A 15,994-nucleotide genomic window follows, 5' to 3' on the forward strand; every position below is an offset into this window, starting at 1 on the left:
GTGCAAAACAACCTGATGCACCCCAAAACCACACTATATGTGTATAGTTTGGTTATGGGATTAATTTAAACATTTATATATAAGTGTGTATATATTCAAGGGTCCACATTTTTCAGGTGTAGGCTATTTTTCAGTGAAATTATTTGTCTGGACTCTCAACTAGGTGTGACATTTTTTTCATAGTTTAATAAAGAATAGAGGGGAGAGCAGATGGCAAGATGATAGTCTCTTAACTGTAGGTGACAGAGTTAGGGTGAAGTGTGTTGGTGGTTGAGCAGAAATATCAACAACAGTATATTCTGCAAAACGACTGCATCCATTTTTTATGATAAAAAGCAACTTTCTTCAGAAAGGGTGGAACTTTAGGCTATCAAGCCCTCAATTTAAGGTGATTTTCTGCAATGAGGCACGATAACTTAATGTTGAGCATTAGCCATTAGACGCACTTGCTAATATACTGCAGTCACAATTTTATTAATAAATGCATGTATATTTGCAGCAATGAAATTTAAGTTTCTAATCGTCTATAAAACACAAAGTAATATAAATACTCCATTATTATTATTATTATTATTGCTGCTGCTGTTGTTGTTTTCTCCAGGATTCATTCATTGCTACTTCAATCAACAGCTGCTGTTACTTTCCTTATTTCAGCACCACGGACAGCGACATGTCTGTTCCTCTTTAATAACCATCCCTCCACCTCGAGTCGCTTCTTTAAATAATAACGATGAATGCGCTCAGCCTATACAATACAATATCATTTATTAAGCGGGATTCTTCTATTATTTTTTCCACAATGTACATTAAGTGAGCAAAGTCACTGAACATTAAAATCAGTCAAAGCTACGCAGATCCCGAAATGTAGAACACATAGTACTGCGAATATGTACTTCATAAATTAGATATCTTCTTTTTTTTGTTTAAATTATTGTTATTGTTGTTAAATAAAAGGGTTTTAAGTCACCTCTTGAGGCTGAAATATGTCGCCTTTTTTTCTTTCTCTCTTATAATGAACTCATCGGCTGCCTTCATTTTGGGTTATTTTCAATATATTCGGCATCCAAACGCAACACCATAGACACCACAACAAAAAAACGTAAAAAAGGGGAAACTTCCATTCGTGCAAAAAAAAAAAAAGGAAAAAAGAAAAAGAAAAAGGGAAAAACAGCCCCTTGGCGTGAAAGCGCTTCTCTCTTCCAGGTTGTCCATGATTCCGTAGTTACTTCACCATAAATTCTTTAAGGATATACAAACATAAATAAAGCATAACACAGTCAGTTTTTGTTCTCCTCATCCTCATCTTTCCTCTGTCTATGTTGCCCAAAAGTTTGTTTTCCAGGCAAGAGTGGGTGGAGGGGTGGGGGAAAATCCACACACTCGACAAGCACATGCCAGCCACTGGCCCGACCGAGACGTTTAGTCATCCAGATTGCGTAAAAGTTGATGGGTTTGAATATATGAAACTCCCACGAAACGTTGATATTTGACTATAGAGTTGGACGGAGTGTACAGATATTCGTCGGCTTCCTTGGCTGACAGTTTGAAAAATAAATGGCATGTTTTTTAATATTTTTTGTTGTTGTTGTTGTTCCTGTTCCTTAACTTAAGCAGAGTACCGATCCTCGACGGTGGGATTATAGAGGAAAGACTAGAAAGCCTGAGAAGGTGGAGAATTTCCATCCGCCCATGAGGGTACCCCGCTCCAGCTTTAAGTAGACCCGGTCGTCACGTTCCATCATCAGCAGTACACCGTTGCTAGCCGCCTCTCTTGTAACGTCCTGGTCTCCCGCGAAAGCTGATATAACTTCATGGTCGTTTTGCATTAGGTTGACCTGCAGAGGAGGAGCAGAAAAAAAAAACACTCAGTGCGCTAAAATTTTATGTTTCATATGGTGAATGCAGAGCTGCTACTTCCTGCTTGCTCACCTGTATGGTTTGTCTGTTGTAGGCCTTCACAACGTGGAAGCTGAAACTATAGATCCCCCTTTTTGGAGCCTGGAAAACACTCGCTTTTAGGTCGAAATGATTGCCGATGTTCACTAAAACCTGCGATCCGAAAGGGCGCACAGTGAGACGAAGCATTTCGATCCATACAACAGCTCTTTTGTAGACACATTTGGTATTTGATATGCATGGAGGTGCGTGCCAAATGGTTAGGACTGTGCTTGGGAGGATTCCCGTTTTTGTCCCCTGTCCAAAGACCCCAGTCGTGTGGATTTTTTGGAACCACCACTCAGCGCTGCACATCTGACATGTGATAAATTATTTAGCATGAGTAGTTGCTCCTTTTTGGCAACACGTCGTTGGATGTGCCAATTACGCACAACACTGGTCGAACCTCTTTTTTAAAAAATAACAAATAAATAGACGTCCCGAATGTTAGGATTGCAAAGTAAGGAAACACCAAAGAAACTCATTCAGAATACTACATTTACACTTCTTACTGATTATTTTTCACACTAATCAGAAAGATTACTGTTAAACTGAGGAAACACGTTTACCTGGTCAAAATAGATGATCATTGACGTGTTGCTCATCTCCGACGGCTCATGATTGGTTCCGCGCACGGCGGAAAAAGCCACTTTCGCCCCTGCGGAGCGGACGGATATGCCAAGTGAGGAGGTCACAGCTCCGTCCGAGGAAGGGTTCGAGTCGCACACCACAAGACACTTTCCCTCCAGCACTATAGGCTCCGTGTCGTTCTGGCCGGAGCACAGGACCACGCCGCATCCCAAGAAGAGAGCCAGTGCCAGGACGGCACAGGTTCCCGGGCAGCGCGCTGGCACCATGGTTGGATCACTGGATCCAGGGTACAATGAGACAACCCCGGCAGCCCCTTGGAGGTTTATTGATCACCTGGTCCAGGCTCAATCCTCCTCCCCCCCTTTTCCTCTCCCTTCCTTTCTCTCGTTCTCTCACTGCGATGCTCCCTCGCTCCTTGACACAGACGCACTTAGGCTCCCCTCCCTCCTGTGCGTCTTAGTAGATTTTGGGAGAGGATTTAAACGGTCGATTTTGTAAATCCTAATGATGTGGGAGGAAAAAATTTGGAAATGTCACGTTTGAAAACAAAACAACTGAAAGTTTAAGAATCTCTACTTGATTTATTGAGTAATTTATTTGTGCGTAAAAACGCTCTCGCGCGTAAAGTGAGCAGCAACTGCTGCTACTAAATACAGCATTCGGCAAGAATGAATAATCATCTTACAGTCGTCTTTTCGATAATATCAGCTATGTTTACAGTTTTGGGGCACTTTGTAAGTCATTAAAAAGACCCATAGTACGATAATCTTGTTTAAAACGCATCAAAGGAAGCTCGGCTTAAGCATTCTCTAAAAGAATAAAAAAAATCTCAATATTGGCTTACCTGTGCTCTCCATCCCTCTCTTGTGTTCACTGTCTTTCGCAGACAGAAGTGAGCTCTCAGATTGTTGGAAGAGAGGAAAAATGAAAGCACGATTCTCTGGGTACCCCTTTCGAGGGACAACTCACGCCCATTCTTCGTGTGTGAGCCGCTGGAAGCAAGACTCCTCTACAAGTGCCCCGCAAATAGGAGCACAGGCATGGGCTAATAGGTTTGTTTACATATTAATCAGCTCAACGCGTGAACTCGGGAGCCCCCTGAGGACCCCAAGGATTGCTTTCTCCTTCTATTATTAACGTTCTTTTTTTTGTTTGTTATTTGTTATTTGTTGCTGTTTTTTTTCTTTTTTCTTTTTACGTGTGTCTGTATAATAATTAAGTTAAGATTAAGGAGTTTGCGGTGCATCCGGCATGCATCCTTGTGTTTTTAATTCAGGACTTCGATACTTTTAGTGGTCCAATTCAGATACTTGTGCGCCATCCAGTGGCTAAGTTTATTTGTGCAGAAAATGATTCAGTTCAAGAAATCATTAAAAACAAAGCTTTCTGAAACAAAACACCCGTGTAAAATCTGTAGCTTTTATGAAACACAAGTATGTACTGAAAGTTTAGAAAACGACTTCATATTCACACTGATCAAGAATGATTTAATTGGTCAGCTGAAAGAAAGGGCCATTTCCAAAAATGTTCACAGAGGCTGAGCTTCATCTGTCTGATGAACCTTTAACCTTTTCCTTTCAATCCTTGAGATGTCACCATCATTTCAATAGCCGTGTAAGGGCTTCATATCAGTACTTCTTACAGTTGAATCGTACAACTCTGGCCTTCACAAGTGGCAAACCTTTACTTCAGACCTTTAATGAGCTGTCATTTTTCTATTTAAAGATATGCAAACTAGGTTGAGGCATGAGCATTTATTCAGGGAACTGTTTTCTTTATGTTCTGTGCAATTGTGAAATGGAATAAACCAAAGCATGGTGGGTTTTTTTTCATTTTCTTTTACTAATGAACAACTAAGTCATGGTGCACATGTTTTTTCGCATGTGATTTTCAATTGTGAAATTTGTGAGATTTTACTGTAAGGGTTTTATCTATATAAATATCTCTACAAGTGTAAACTTGCCAATATGCCACAAAACCCTAAACTAACCCCTCTTTGAGACAGGGTCTGATAATGTTCTGAAGAGGTTTTTCTTTCTGTTTCTTTTCTCATGACAAAGAAACAGGTCAAAGTTGATGGGAGGATGGATAGAGTTAAACACAAGACAATAATTGGAAAAAAAACTGCAAAAGACTTGAGACAATGGTGATTATCCACCTTCTAGCTGGATAACAATCCCAAACAAACAGCCAGAGCGTCAATGAAATGATTTAGATGAAAGCATTGTTATGTGTTAGAATGGCACAGTTCAAATCCTGACCTAGATCCAATTGAGAAGTTGTGACAGGTGCTGTTCTGTTCACAGGTGTTCTCCATCCAATCATACTGAGGTTGAGCTACTTTGCGAAGACAATTGAGCAAAAAGTGTAAGCTTCTAGATTTGCAAAGTTGGTAGAGATATATTCCAAAACACTTGCAGCTCTAACTGAAGCGAATGGGGATTTATACAAAGTACTCATGCTTTTTATGCAACACTATATTGTATCATTTTTCTCCCACTTCACCATGTGCTACTTTGTCTTGGCCTATTTCATAAAGTCACAGAAAAAGGCATTGGTTTATTAGTTGTGACATGATAAAGTATTAAAATCCTAAAATGGTATATTTTTTGCATACAGATGTATGTTTTACTTGAGGGTCAAACATGAGGTTAAAATTATAATAGTGACTTATAAACATTCTGGGAATTCATTGACATAAATATGAATCTGTGACCTGTGGAACCAGATGTTTCCGCACATCTGATGCCCCCTGCTAAACCCTCCCCTTAATTTTAGTTTTAATCATGTTTAATATCTTTTCTCTTCCCTCTCCCTGTTTGTCAAACATTGCTCTGTCAGAGCTTATTGGCAAATCATGCAGAAGGGTGACATCAGGTATCCATGAGCCACAACTGTCCCCGGGCCTTCAGAAGGACAGACGACTACAGAAAACATCAAATGTCAAGTACAGGGGACATACATGGAAAAGGGATGTGGCCTACTTAATGTTACCATACCAGGGGCTTCTATTGCCCCGGAAGGGACTTCGCTTCCATCAGGCAAGCTGATCGGCAAGACTGACAACATAGTTATGGTTATATTCACTGACAGCAAGCAAAGCCTACTGGCCTCCTTGAGTGGGGAGGACAGTTATGTGATGGGTCTTAAAATGAGCCATCTGCTTTAGTTATTTTATTTTTTATTTTTTGCAATATGCTTTGCCTTGTATGTGTTCTTCTCTACGTCTGATTACATCAAGACAGCTCTGCTTCAGATTTGATCAAATGTGGAACAATCTATTCTTTTCTTTATTTTATTTTATGCTCTATACACCTCTATTTGCTAACTCTTTTGCAAGTTATACATAATACAAGCAAAGCATATTGAAACTCCAAGCTGGCCCACTTTATGTTTGCACAACCACTTACAGTATCTGCCAGACCATCTGTCTCATTGCATCTGTGCAGATATTAATGATATGTTATGCTCTTATTTGAAATGCGGTCTCAATATTGAAGTAATGTTTAAATTCCAGTACAAAAATCTTGCTTTCTGCAGTGTGAGATGCCATCTCTATCCTAAACTTGGGTGAAGAGACAAATGGATTAACCTGTTTTAGTTTTGGAATCTTACTCAAGTTTCAGGTTAAAGCCCACCCATTGGTTTGATTCCCACTCCATCCACATCTGTTCGACAAGACAACTACCTGGCCTGCTGGTGGTGATCAGAAGGCCAAACTGCCCCAGGGCAACTGTGGCTACAGTCCAATAGCTTGCTGTTGACAGCGTGTGAATATGTGCGTAAATGGTGATTAGACTGCCTTAAATAAAAGCAGAAATATACATATTTAGTTTTTTTTTCTATTCTTTATCATGCATTTTCATCAAGAAGTATATATATATATATATATATATATATATATATATATGTACTGTATATATGTATATATGTATATAATGTTTTGTTTTTCATTTTATCTAAGCCTTTTCATCAAGATATGAATATATTTTGTTTTGCCTTTTCCCTAAATGTGTTGCCATCAATATATCTTGTGCATTTTCAACATGCATTTTGTTTTTACATTTCCTTGTCTCCTCTTTTTACTTTACCATGCATTTCTGCCTCATTATGCAAATTAGGAGGGGCGGTGTCATAAGGCAACTTCTGTTCTGCCTATTGGTTTGTTAGCATTTCACTATGTCATTCTTCCCCTTGCACCGGCAGTTTAGGTTCTCCTCTTCCTCTTTAAGAATCACGCACTGACATCACCATGGCAACGAGACGCGGAGAGTAAAACCTCTACGTATGTTTATGTTACAGATATAGATGTAAATTGGGTGAGAAAACTCACCACACGCGTTTTCTGTGAATTTTACCGTTTCTATTGAGTTTTTGCTTTAGCAACAAACTTGTGTTGTAACGAGACTGGGCAGCTCTGTCTGTTCTAAAAATTGGGAAAACAAATGGCATCTTCAAAAGCGGTACCTTTCAGACTGCGAGCTGTAGCAACGTCCACTCAGAAGATCTTCGAAAAGTAATGTCATAACTCCCTTTCTCCTTTGTATTATGTATTTTAGGGTTAATGCCTAGCGCGCTCTTAGAAAGTTGAGCGTTAAAGCAAGACAATTAGCATTTAAAATGTTTTGGAATCATACGTGCCTCGTCATCTATTTTGCAGACTACCACTTGAGATACTGGATACAATTCTGTCATACCTGGATGCCTCTGCACTTTTCAGCATGAGTCACACTAATAAGCTGTTCTACCAGCTTGCCAGTAATAAGTAAGTGCCACCCAGTGATAAATAATACGTTAGGTGCAGTTCAATCTCCTACTATATTTTTTCAATCCAAAAGCAAGTAATATATTTGGATTCATGTACAATTTTGAACTCCTCAGACAAAAAAAAAAAAAAGAGTTTGTCTTATAACGCTGGATTGAGTGTTGCATTTTTGTTCAATGCTGTTTATATCACTGAATTATTGTGCATTGATAGTTTTTTAAGTATAAAGTAATGTCAGTTTTGCATAAAGTATTGTAAGCATAAAACAAGAGAGCGTGTATACTCCCAGAACAAGATGTAAATGTTAAACTGTGATAGCAAGGCTGTATTTCTTCGTCAAGTATAATTCCCATTGTTTTATGTGAAGCACATCAAAGAGAATGGTACTTGGCAGGATACATGGTATAATGTATAATGCATTTGAATGTTGTTCTAAAAAATCCAAAACCAGTTATAAACTAAAATGTAGATTTAAAGGAGTTGCAGTTGCTGAAAGTTTAATGAGGGATTGAAAACCCAGTAATATAAAAGATTTAGTTTAAGACTGACAAAATATAATATGTCAATGCATGCATTAATGACCATTGTTCACACTAGAGAACATGTCTGTTTACTTTAAATGTCAGTCTTTGACCTGCTAAGTAAAATACCCCAGTGGGGTTATTTTTTTCCACATTTTTAGTGAGTTTAAGATTAAAATATTTTGTGTTTATCAAGTTAATAAAGAGTAAAAAAAAAACATTCAGCTGTTTTTACCAACAATCTTGCTCTCAATTCTCTTCATGCAGTGTTCTGTGGAAGAAGCTATACAGTGCTGACATTTGCAACAATAAAAATCAAAAAGCTAAGCTCATGAATGTCCAGCTTTTATCCAACAAGACTAGGGACCATGTTGCGGGTTACTGGAAAGAGCTGTATGTCAAGACAGTAGCATATCGTGAGATGAAAAAATGGAAACGTCTTCTTGGGCCAATCAACAGCCACACTGGTTTGCCGAGCCAAACAGAGCAAGTCCTCAGGTATTGTTAAAAACAGAGAAACAACCACATTTTGGCATCATCCACATGGAAATAAGACTATGTGTATCCTAAAACATTTTTGTCATTTCAGCTGTCCCCCAATGTGGATGATTTAAAAATAGCCAGTTTCATGTCTCAGTGTGTACATGCGAGTCGTCTTAAATGAAATAATGGCATGGTGGCTTCATTTGTCTGTGTAACCTGCATGCTTCTCACTCTCACAAATAACACATATTGCACAGTTTGGTGGTGTTCAGAGTTTATTTTTGTTATTCTGTGACAGAGTTAGAGCACCATCGCTTAACCCGGCATACCTACTACAGTGTTTTCATTGGTGCTACATCCTGTTTGGACGTACAATTTTTTTCATCATTTACGAAAATGTACTGGATTCGTCTATGTGCACACAGCTCCTCAAAGGACATTACAAGATACAAACCTGATATGTTATCTGCGTTTCAATTGAAATCAAAAGTCACTTGAGTAGCATGATTAAAGATTTTTGAAAGATCATTGAACTACTTGAGAACTAATAAAGTTCTCATTAAATAAAACCAACCAAATGAGCAATTTATTTGGGATTATATGGATATACTTTGTATTTTACTCTATTTATATTGGCCTCTTTTAAGGTTTCTAATTCTTTTCCTCAACTTTAAGCTGAGCTAGATGGATTTTTTTTTCTTCCACCATTAAAAAAACGAGTACAACTTTTTAAATTCAGCCTTGCTGCTGAGATGGTTCAAGGGCAGACAGAAGAGACAATCTGCCTCCAATCCAAAACAGAGCGTGGTTTGTTTTTCATATTGTGAGCACTTAATGACATTTTCTTATTAAAGGTGAGAGAGGAGGTCTGCGTCTGAATGTGGTTTCTGCACAAAGGGGATACTGGCTCACAGGTGGAGTGGGGGGAGGGAGCTCCTCCAGTTCCTCTACTGTGGGTTCTGGTGTGTTTTTATAACCTCTGATTAGAGGCTGTGCAGCACTCAATTTTGAGTTATGAAGCAGTTGTTGTGCTATAGAGGGGGGAAGTAGAAATAATTGTGTTCGTTGCAGAGGCTGTCGGAATTGTTGAAATAAATTACTTAGCCCCCTCAAACTCTCAGTGCCAATACACACATGCAGACACATGCCTTGCCATCTCTTCCCCCCTTCTTCATCCCACCAGCTGAGACAATTCCCTACAGGGGGTTTTGTCTGTTAGAGACACTGAGGAGCATGCGATTTACCTTGGTAATAATCATTTCACAAGACATCGCACACACAGACGACGCGGAGTGAAATCCCCTGGGTCATTCAGGGCCTCCCGGGCTGCTCCAGTTTTTAAGCTTTGTTCCTTCACCTAATTGATATTGGTTCGTGCCTCAGCGAGAAGCTGGCTACATCACAGTGGGGGCAGTCGTGAATCACAGTTTAGACAGAATTGGATCAGGAGATTTATCACAACAGCTGCCGTTTCATTTCATTCGTTGCACATCATTTCATTAGTCAGAACAGCTTAAAAGGAGTCATGCAATTCTCTTGCACTGACATAAGAAACATTACTGCCGTTGGGGTTTACAATTTTGGTGATTTTAAAAAGCAGCAGTCAGCTTTTGGCAAATCCTTTTTGTTTGCTCAATATTTAGATAAAGCTTCCTTTCTTGTCAGACCTAGCTTTGAAAAATAGTAGCTGAACTCTCACATGCTAGTGTGTCACTCCTCAGCTCCTATTGCTTTATTTTAACATTGTGCTATCCTCCTCTAGGAACTTGCGTGTCACCTGGGAGCTGACCGTCACTGATATGTCTGGACGTGAGAGTACATTGGAGCTGAGCTGGTCCCACTTCTCTGAGACTTCACTGACACTGTGCTGGTGTGGTGGAGACTGCTTGCTCAACTACGAGGAGATTTTCAGCCTTCAACTACACGGCATCAGGAGGATTGCCTTCAGCTGCCCCAACCTAAAGAAGTTAAGACAGCTACAGCATCCAGTTCAACCCTTTTCTCCCTCTTGTCTTCTCATCTCTTTGTGAAACCAGCTGTGCTCTATGCTTGTTCTGTCAGACCCAGCAAGAGATCCCTGGTGGCAAACCTAGACATGCAGCCTCTAACTAAATGTGCACAGGTCATTGGACAGGACCAATTCGTGCTGCTGAAGTTATTACAGCCTGGAATCATCATTGGTCTTTGGAGGGTAATACATTCGCAGGCAGCTGTTTTCTTTCTTCATTATTATTCACTAATTATAGTAGCTAAAGCAGTGTGATAGGTAATCATTCAGGTCAACGTGACTGATTTAGCAGGGAGAATTGCAAGATATGCATGAGATGAGTCTTTTTGCAGGATGGGAGCTCTGTGGCGTTCATTATGTTCACTCTTCACTTCTACAAACTGGTGGAGAGAAGCACTCGTGGATCTCATGATTGGTAAGCTGCAACGCAGTCACATTTTTCCACTGCAATATGTGCAATACCAGCAATACCTTTTGTATATTGTATGTTTCAACCAACACCTTCAATGTATATATAAGAGCAACACAAAGCACAGCAAAATTGCAATTTGGAAAGAAAAAACCCAAAGTTTTCAATATTTTTTTTTACAATGGCAAATAAGGGTGGCATTGATCGGAAGAGTATTCAAGAGGCTCATAGAAATTATTCCATGTAGTTGCACAAATTCATAACTCAAGTGGCAGAACATATCAAGACTGTGTCTATGTAGTAACTAATTGTGCACTCAGCAAATCTGTCCTGAATGGCAAATTAGCAAAAACAAAGCTATAAAAGGTCCTGTTTGGTATTTGATATTTTAGTGCACAAAGCAAACATGTGGAAGGTGTCCTGGCGTGATGAGACCAACAATGAACGTTTTGGCCTACATTCACAATACTTTGTGTGGTGGGAAATTGACATTTGTAATTGTACATCACCCTGGAAACAAACACATCAAGTGGTAGGACTATTTTTCTTTTAAAGAAATAGGAAAACTGGTTTGCGTTATCTGGCAGGTTGATAGAGGTAAATTCTGGAAGAAATTCTGTCTGAAGCTGATGACAAGCTGTTGTTCAAGACAGGTAACTGCAGCCAAAAAATAAAAAAAATGGCCAGTTTCTACAAAGTTTTGATTGATCATTATAATGATTAAACTTGCTATGATTTTAATTTATTAAACATGATAAAAGTAGAATTCTTTTTATTACGTATGCATTACTTTAAGTTAGTCTAACACTAACAAAGTTTGAAGTCATAATGTGTCAAAATGTGAAAGAGTATTGTATTTTTGCAAGCCACTGTATAGTGCCATCACATGATAGAGAGCTATATTAAAAGGAGTGCATAACTGACGATCCATTGATGATTCACAGATGAAATTCACCACTGAGTCTCTGACCTTACTGCTGATCCAAACTGCAGTTCTGTTTCACATGCATCTGTTTTCAGATGTTGCTGCAGCTGTTATGATGTGTTGAATATGCCATTTTGAACACAAAACAATACAACAATACAACTTTCATGTCTAAATTCTATTTAATAAACTGTGGATTTGGCTCCCTCTACTGGAGAATTGGAAGTGTTCAGGATATTTGCAGTATTCACAGACATTTGTCTTACAAATACCCCTCTGAAATGTCTTTGTAATGCAATGGCCATTTTCTCCTTTTTTTTAATCTTTAACATGTTTCTCTGCTTCAGTTCCTATGTAGAGCCAATCATCCAACCCCCTTTTGATGACATAGACCCTGAATACGGTCTCCATGGTTACAAACTACATATTGTTCTCCATGACACTGTATGCAAACTCATGTCAGAAAGCTTTTCCCAGCTTTTTTGTCACAGAGGTAACTTATTTCTCATCATAACCTCAAAGCCATACTGCATTGGTTTAGATGTGTGCTAAAAATCTGGTGACAATGTATAAATTCAAGTACTGCTTTTTGTTTTGGTCTCTTTGATTGTCAATTTGTACATATATTGAGATTTAGTTTCTCTTAATAAGGCCTATCGTCACCCTCTGACTGCTATTTATGAAAGGTTAACACTTAGCTTGAATAAGTTTTTCAAATAAAGTTGCCATATTTTTATTTAATAAAAAACTGAGCTACTGTATGAGCACATACAACTGAGCAACATTTTTAGAAATTTCTTACTTAATAATCCATTACATTTTGTGAGCATAAAACAATTTTTCTTAATTAAGAAACATATTTTAAGGGTTTAAATAAGTGTTATAAGATTTTTATGCTTAATTTTCTTAAGTTTTAAACTCATTTGATGCAAAACTACTATAAATATATTTTTAAATATAGCTTTTTTTAGAATTAAGTTAATATGCATACCTACTTAGAAATACAGATGATTTTCAAGTTGATATTTCTGTTAAAAAGTAAAGATCCATTTGTTATGTGTTGTCTGTGACCAGCTCACATCTCTGACGGATGGATCCAGCTTACTGCCATCAGCAGAACCAACTCCTCACAGCACATCCAGTTTTCTGGGAAACCAATGCTGCCGTGGCGATGTGAAGCCTTAGAAGGCACAGTGGAGGTACCACCATTGTTAGAGTACACTGTGTTAATAAAAACAAAAAAATAAACATTTTGCAACACAACCGCTGAAAAAAACAAACAAAAGAAAAACATAGCTACAACATTTTAAAAGTTGAAATTTTAGGGTAACTGTCACGATGTGCTGTTTAAAGAAGACCCAAATGTAGAGCGGCAGAGAATGCTTGTAGATGAGGAATATTTTATATAAATGATTAACAGTATTGCAGTAAATGTACATCAAGTATTATTTGATGACTATTGAATTAGTGGTTAAATTTAATATTGATTAATTACCATGTGACAGACTATTTATTATAAATTTAAATAAAAATCTTGTCTTGAGTCAAATATGTCCTGCTTACAATTTTGATATACTTTAACATAGTTCAATTACAGAATTAAAAAAAACTAATAAAGCATACACTTACATCTTAAAAAATAGATGAATAACATTAACTAGCAGGATATTTTGTTGATTTTAAAAACCAGCCTACTTCAGGTGTATCAAACTTGTTTTTTTTCCAGAGATAAACTTTAACAATAAACATTCTGGTTGTGTTTGCTTCTACAACTGACATTTTGTAGAAGTGCAAAACGCAAACAAAATACTGAAGGAGACAACACAGCTGGTTGTTTAATCCTGAAGCATAAGGCATCAGACTCAATGACGGTAGCATACCTACTCCCACTTGTCAATCTGTCTAACAACTGCAGCCCCGCTGTCTGTTGTCATGGAAATTATGCTGCTTTGTTGTGACAACCTTTCTTTCAAGGCATTGCACAGTTATCTCAACTATCTATCCATAAATTTGATATCTGCAAACAGTGATTTATAGTATGCAGATTAGTTTAGTTTCTCTGACATCCTTCTTCCTGAACTGAAACCATCTAATCTCTGGAAATGTCCTGCATTTTGCCAAAAGCTCTACTTGCTTCTTCTGGCTGGACTTAGCTGAAAAGATGCTTTCATTATTATAGTTATACTATACTGCAGGTGGAGAAATTGTAGGACCAACTAGTAGATTTTGTTCATCATAAAATCAGCAGTTCTGCAAGGAGGGGTGTTCATGCCCTAAACGTTTACATTCTCACTTTTCAATCTAACTTTATGCACCAAAATGGTATAGAAGTTTTTTTGTTTTTTTTCGTGGCTAATTACTGGGAAAATATATGCCTGCAAAGGGTGACAAAAAATTCTGTACGTGTCAACTGCAAAATGATGTGATGAAATCAACTGTGGTAATCCACCAACTGCTGACTCATGTTTGCTTTGCAACACTTTGCCAGAATTGCTGCATTATGTCTCTAACGCTGCTGGACGAATTCGGAAACCAATTCAGTTGTGTCACTACTCCCATTTCCATGGAGCTGGAGAAGGCAGCTGTCTCATATGACTATGATGGCGAACACTATCTCATCCAACATGAGGACTCAAACATTCAGGTGAAGATGCAGCTTGTAAAGACGACTGCAAAGAAGCATTTTGTCGTCAGCTTAATTGTCTATGTGAGTGTTTTGTTTGTCAACAAACATTTCAGCAGAGATTACTGATCACTATGTATCTGTTGTATTTTACATCTGCAGTGATTTTACAAATTGTCCATTCAGTGGAAAACTGTCAGGTGAAGTGTTAAGTCTGACGCAGTGCCTTTCTACTGCAGTGAATAAATGGTGTGCTTGAAACCCTGACATGCTAGTCCTTCTAATTTTTACAGTTATAAGTGGATAAGAACATTAAAAGGAAAAAAAAACATGGATTTTGAGACTTCATTGCCTATCCTATTGCCAAAAAGCTCCAGGCTGCCTGAACTCTGTAGAAATATCAACCGTACATTTACAGTACACCTTTGTTAGTTTCCTTTACAAATGTGCTTAAAAACACAAAGACTACTTGGGATTTGTGTTTGGAAAGATATGTCTGTTTAACATAATGAAAATTAAGGCACTCTGGATGTTGTTCAAAATATCTCTGCACAGAGATATTTTGCAGCACAGAATCATATAGGTTGATTTTAAAGAGAATAACATGTCTATTATTAAGCCTATTTTTCTGTTTTACACTATTTTGGTATAGTAAAATACTATGCTATTATTTGTAACCATTATTTTGACTTGTATTCTACTGTCTGTAAACTTACAAAGTACTATCTTATTGTTCAGTTGCAAAATTTAGTATCTCAAAAACATGTTAAGTTTTGATTATATTATATTTTCTTAGTGATCACTTAGAAAAAAACTGATATATCCATTTCCAGGAGATCGATGTTTTTGATCCGTCTGATTACTACATCCTGTGGCCCAGTGGCCTAATGGATAAGGCATCAGCCTCCGGAGCTGGGGATTGTGGGTTCAAGTCCCACCTGGGTCAATAAATGCAAGTCATTGAAAAACTATATCAGTGAAAGATTTTGGATAATAGTTAGTAATCAAATACAAGAATGTTTTGGGGGATTTTTTGGTGCTCAATTGCATTGCCAAAAGTAACCAATTTCAATTTTATTTCTGTTTTCAGATGGAAATGAAATTGTTGTCCGCAGACTTTGGGTAACTGTGGCCCCAGCAATAGAATTATTGTTTAATATTGTTGCCAAGCAAATGATAAACCAATATCGCTGATGGCAAAACAAGTACAAAATGGCAGGCCTCTGGATAATCGAAACTAAGAGACATCTCTTACTTTTTTTGTTAATAGGGCCATCATCACCTTGAAAGACACTTAGTTTTGTGCATTATTTGCATTAGATTACTAAACTAGCTAGAGAAATGATTCAGTGGAAATTTATGAGAAACTATATACAGGGTAAATTCGTTTTTTACTAGGTTTCAAAGCTAAAATCATACATTAGCTATAACAGGCAGGGGAAACCAGTTACTTTAGGTTATTTTATTTTGTATTTTCCACAGCTTTTCATTCGCATTCAAAGCTGGACTTAATTTGATATTGGAGACCAACCATAAACAGCATCCTCATGCTATAGTGCCATATTGAAAAAGTGTGGGGCATGTAATAAACTGACAAATAATACTCAATTGCCATTGCCTGGACTTTAATATCTACCATTTATGGCTTTTCCAGTTGCCACACATTTCAATCTCAATGGCCTTTATACTGCTGTTTGCTGCCATCATCATCTGCTGCAAACTGGCACTTCTTCA

The 15,994-nt window shown here is 37.9% G+C and overlaps 2 protein-coding genes and 1 non-coding gene across 3 annotated transcripts; 2 read left to right on the forward strand and 1 right to left on the reverse strand.

Annotated features, from left to right (window-relative positions):
• Window positions 1-748: 748 nt before the first annotated feature.
• On the reverse strand, window positions 749-3,552 carry cbln2b (cerebellin 2b precursor). The gene is made up of 4 exons (XM_028005756.1): window positions 3,371-3,552; window positions 2,505-3,027; window positions 1,930-2,049; window positions 749-1,835 (listed from the first exon to the last, which is right to left on the reverse strand). Exons 2-4 carry the CDS (start codon window positions 2,790-2,792, stop codon window positions 1,638-1,640), a joined length of 606 nt encoding a protein of 201 aa, XP_027861557.1. The 5' UTR covers window positions 2,793-3,027; window positions 3,371-3,552; the 3' UTR covers window positions 749-1,637.
• Window positions 3,553-6,781: 3,229 nt separating this feature from the next.
• Window positions 6,782-14,527, forward strand: fbxo15 (F-box protein 15). Its single transcript, XM_028004634.1, has 9 exons — window positions 6,782-7,042; window positions 7,187-7,291; window positions 8,080-8,310; window positions 10,058-10,261; window positions 10,357-10,486; window positions 10,636-10,718; window positions 11,985-12,130; window positions 12,712-12,836; window positions 14,126-14,527. Exons 1-9 carry the CDS (start codon window positions 6,972-6,974, stop codon window positions 14,387-14,389), a joined length of 1,359 nt encoding a protein of 452 aa, XP_027860435.1. The 5' UTR covers window positions 6,782-6,971; the 3' UTR covers window positions 14,390-14,527.
• Window positions 14,528-15,133: 606 nt separating this feature from the next.
• trnar-ccg (transfer RNA arginine (anticodon CCG)) lies at window positions 15,134-15,206 on the forward strand. Its single transcript has one exon. It is a non-coding gene; the product is annotated as a tRNA-Arg (tRNA).
• Window positions 15,207-15,994: the final 788 nt, after the last annotated feature.

Source organism: Xiphophorus couchianus, chromosome 21, assembly GCF_001444195.1.
Source record: "Xiphophorus couchianus chromosome 21, X_couchianus-1.0, whole genome shotgun sequence".
Taxonomy (NCBI): domain Eukaryota; kingdom Metazoa; phylum Chordata; class Actinopteri; order Cyprinodontiformes; family Poeciliidae; genus Xiphophorus; species Xiphophorus couchianus.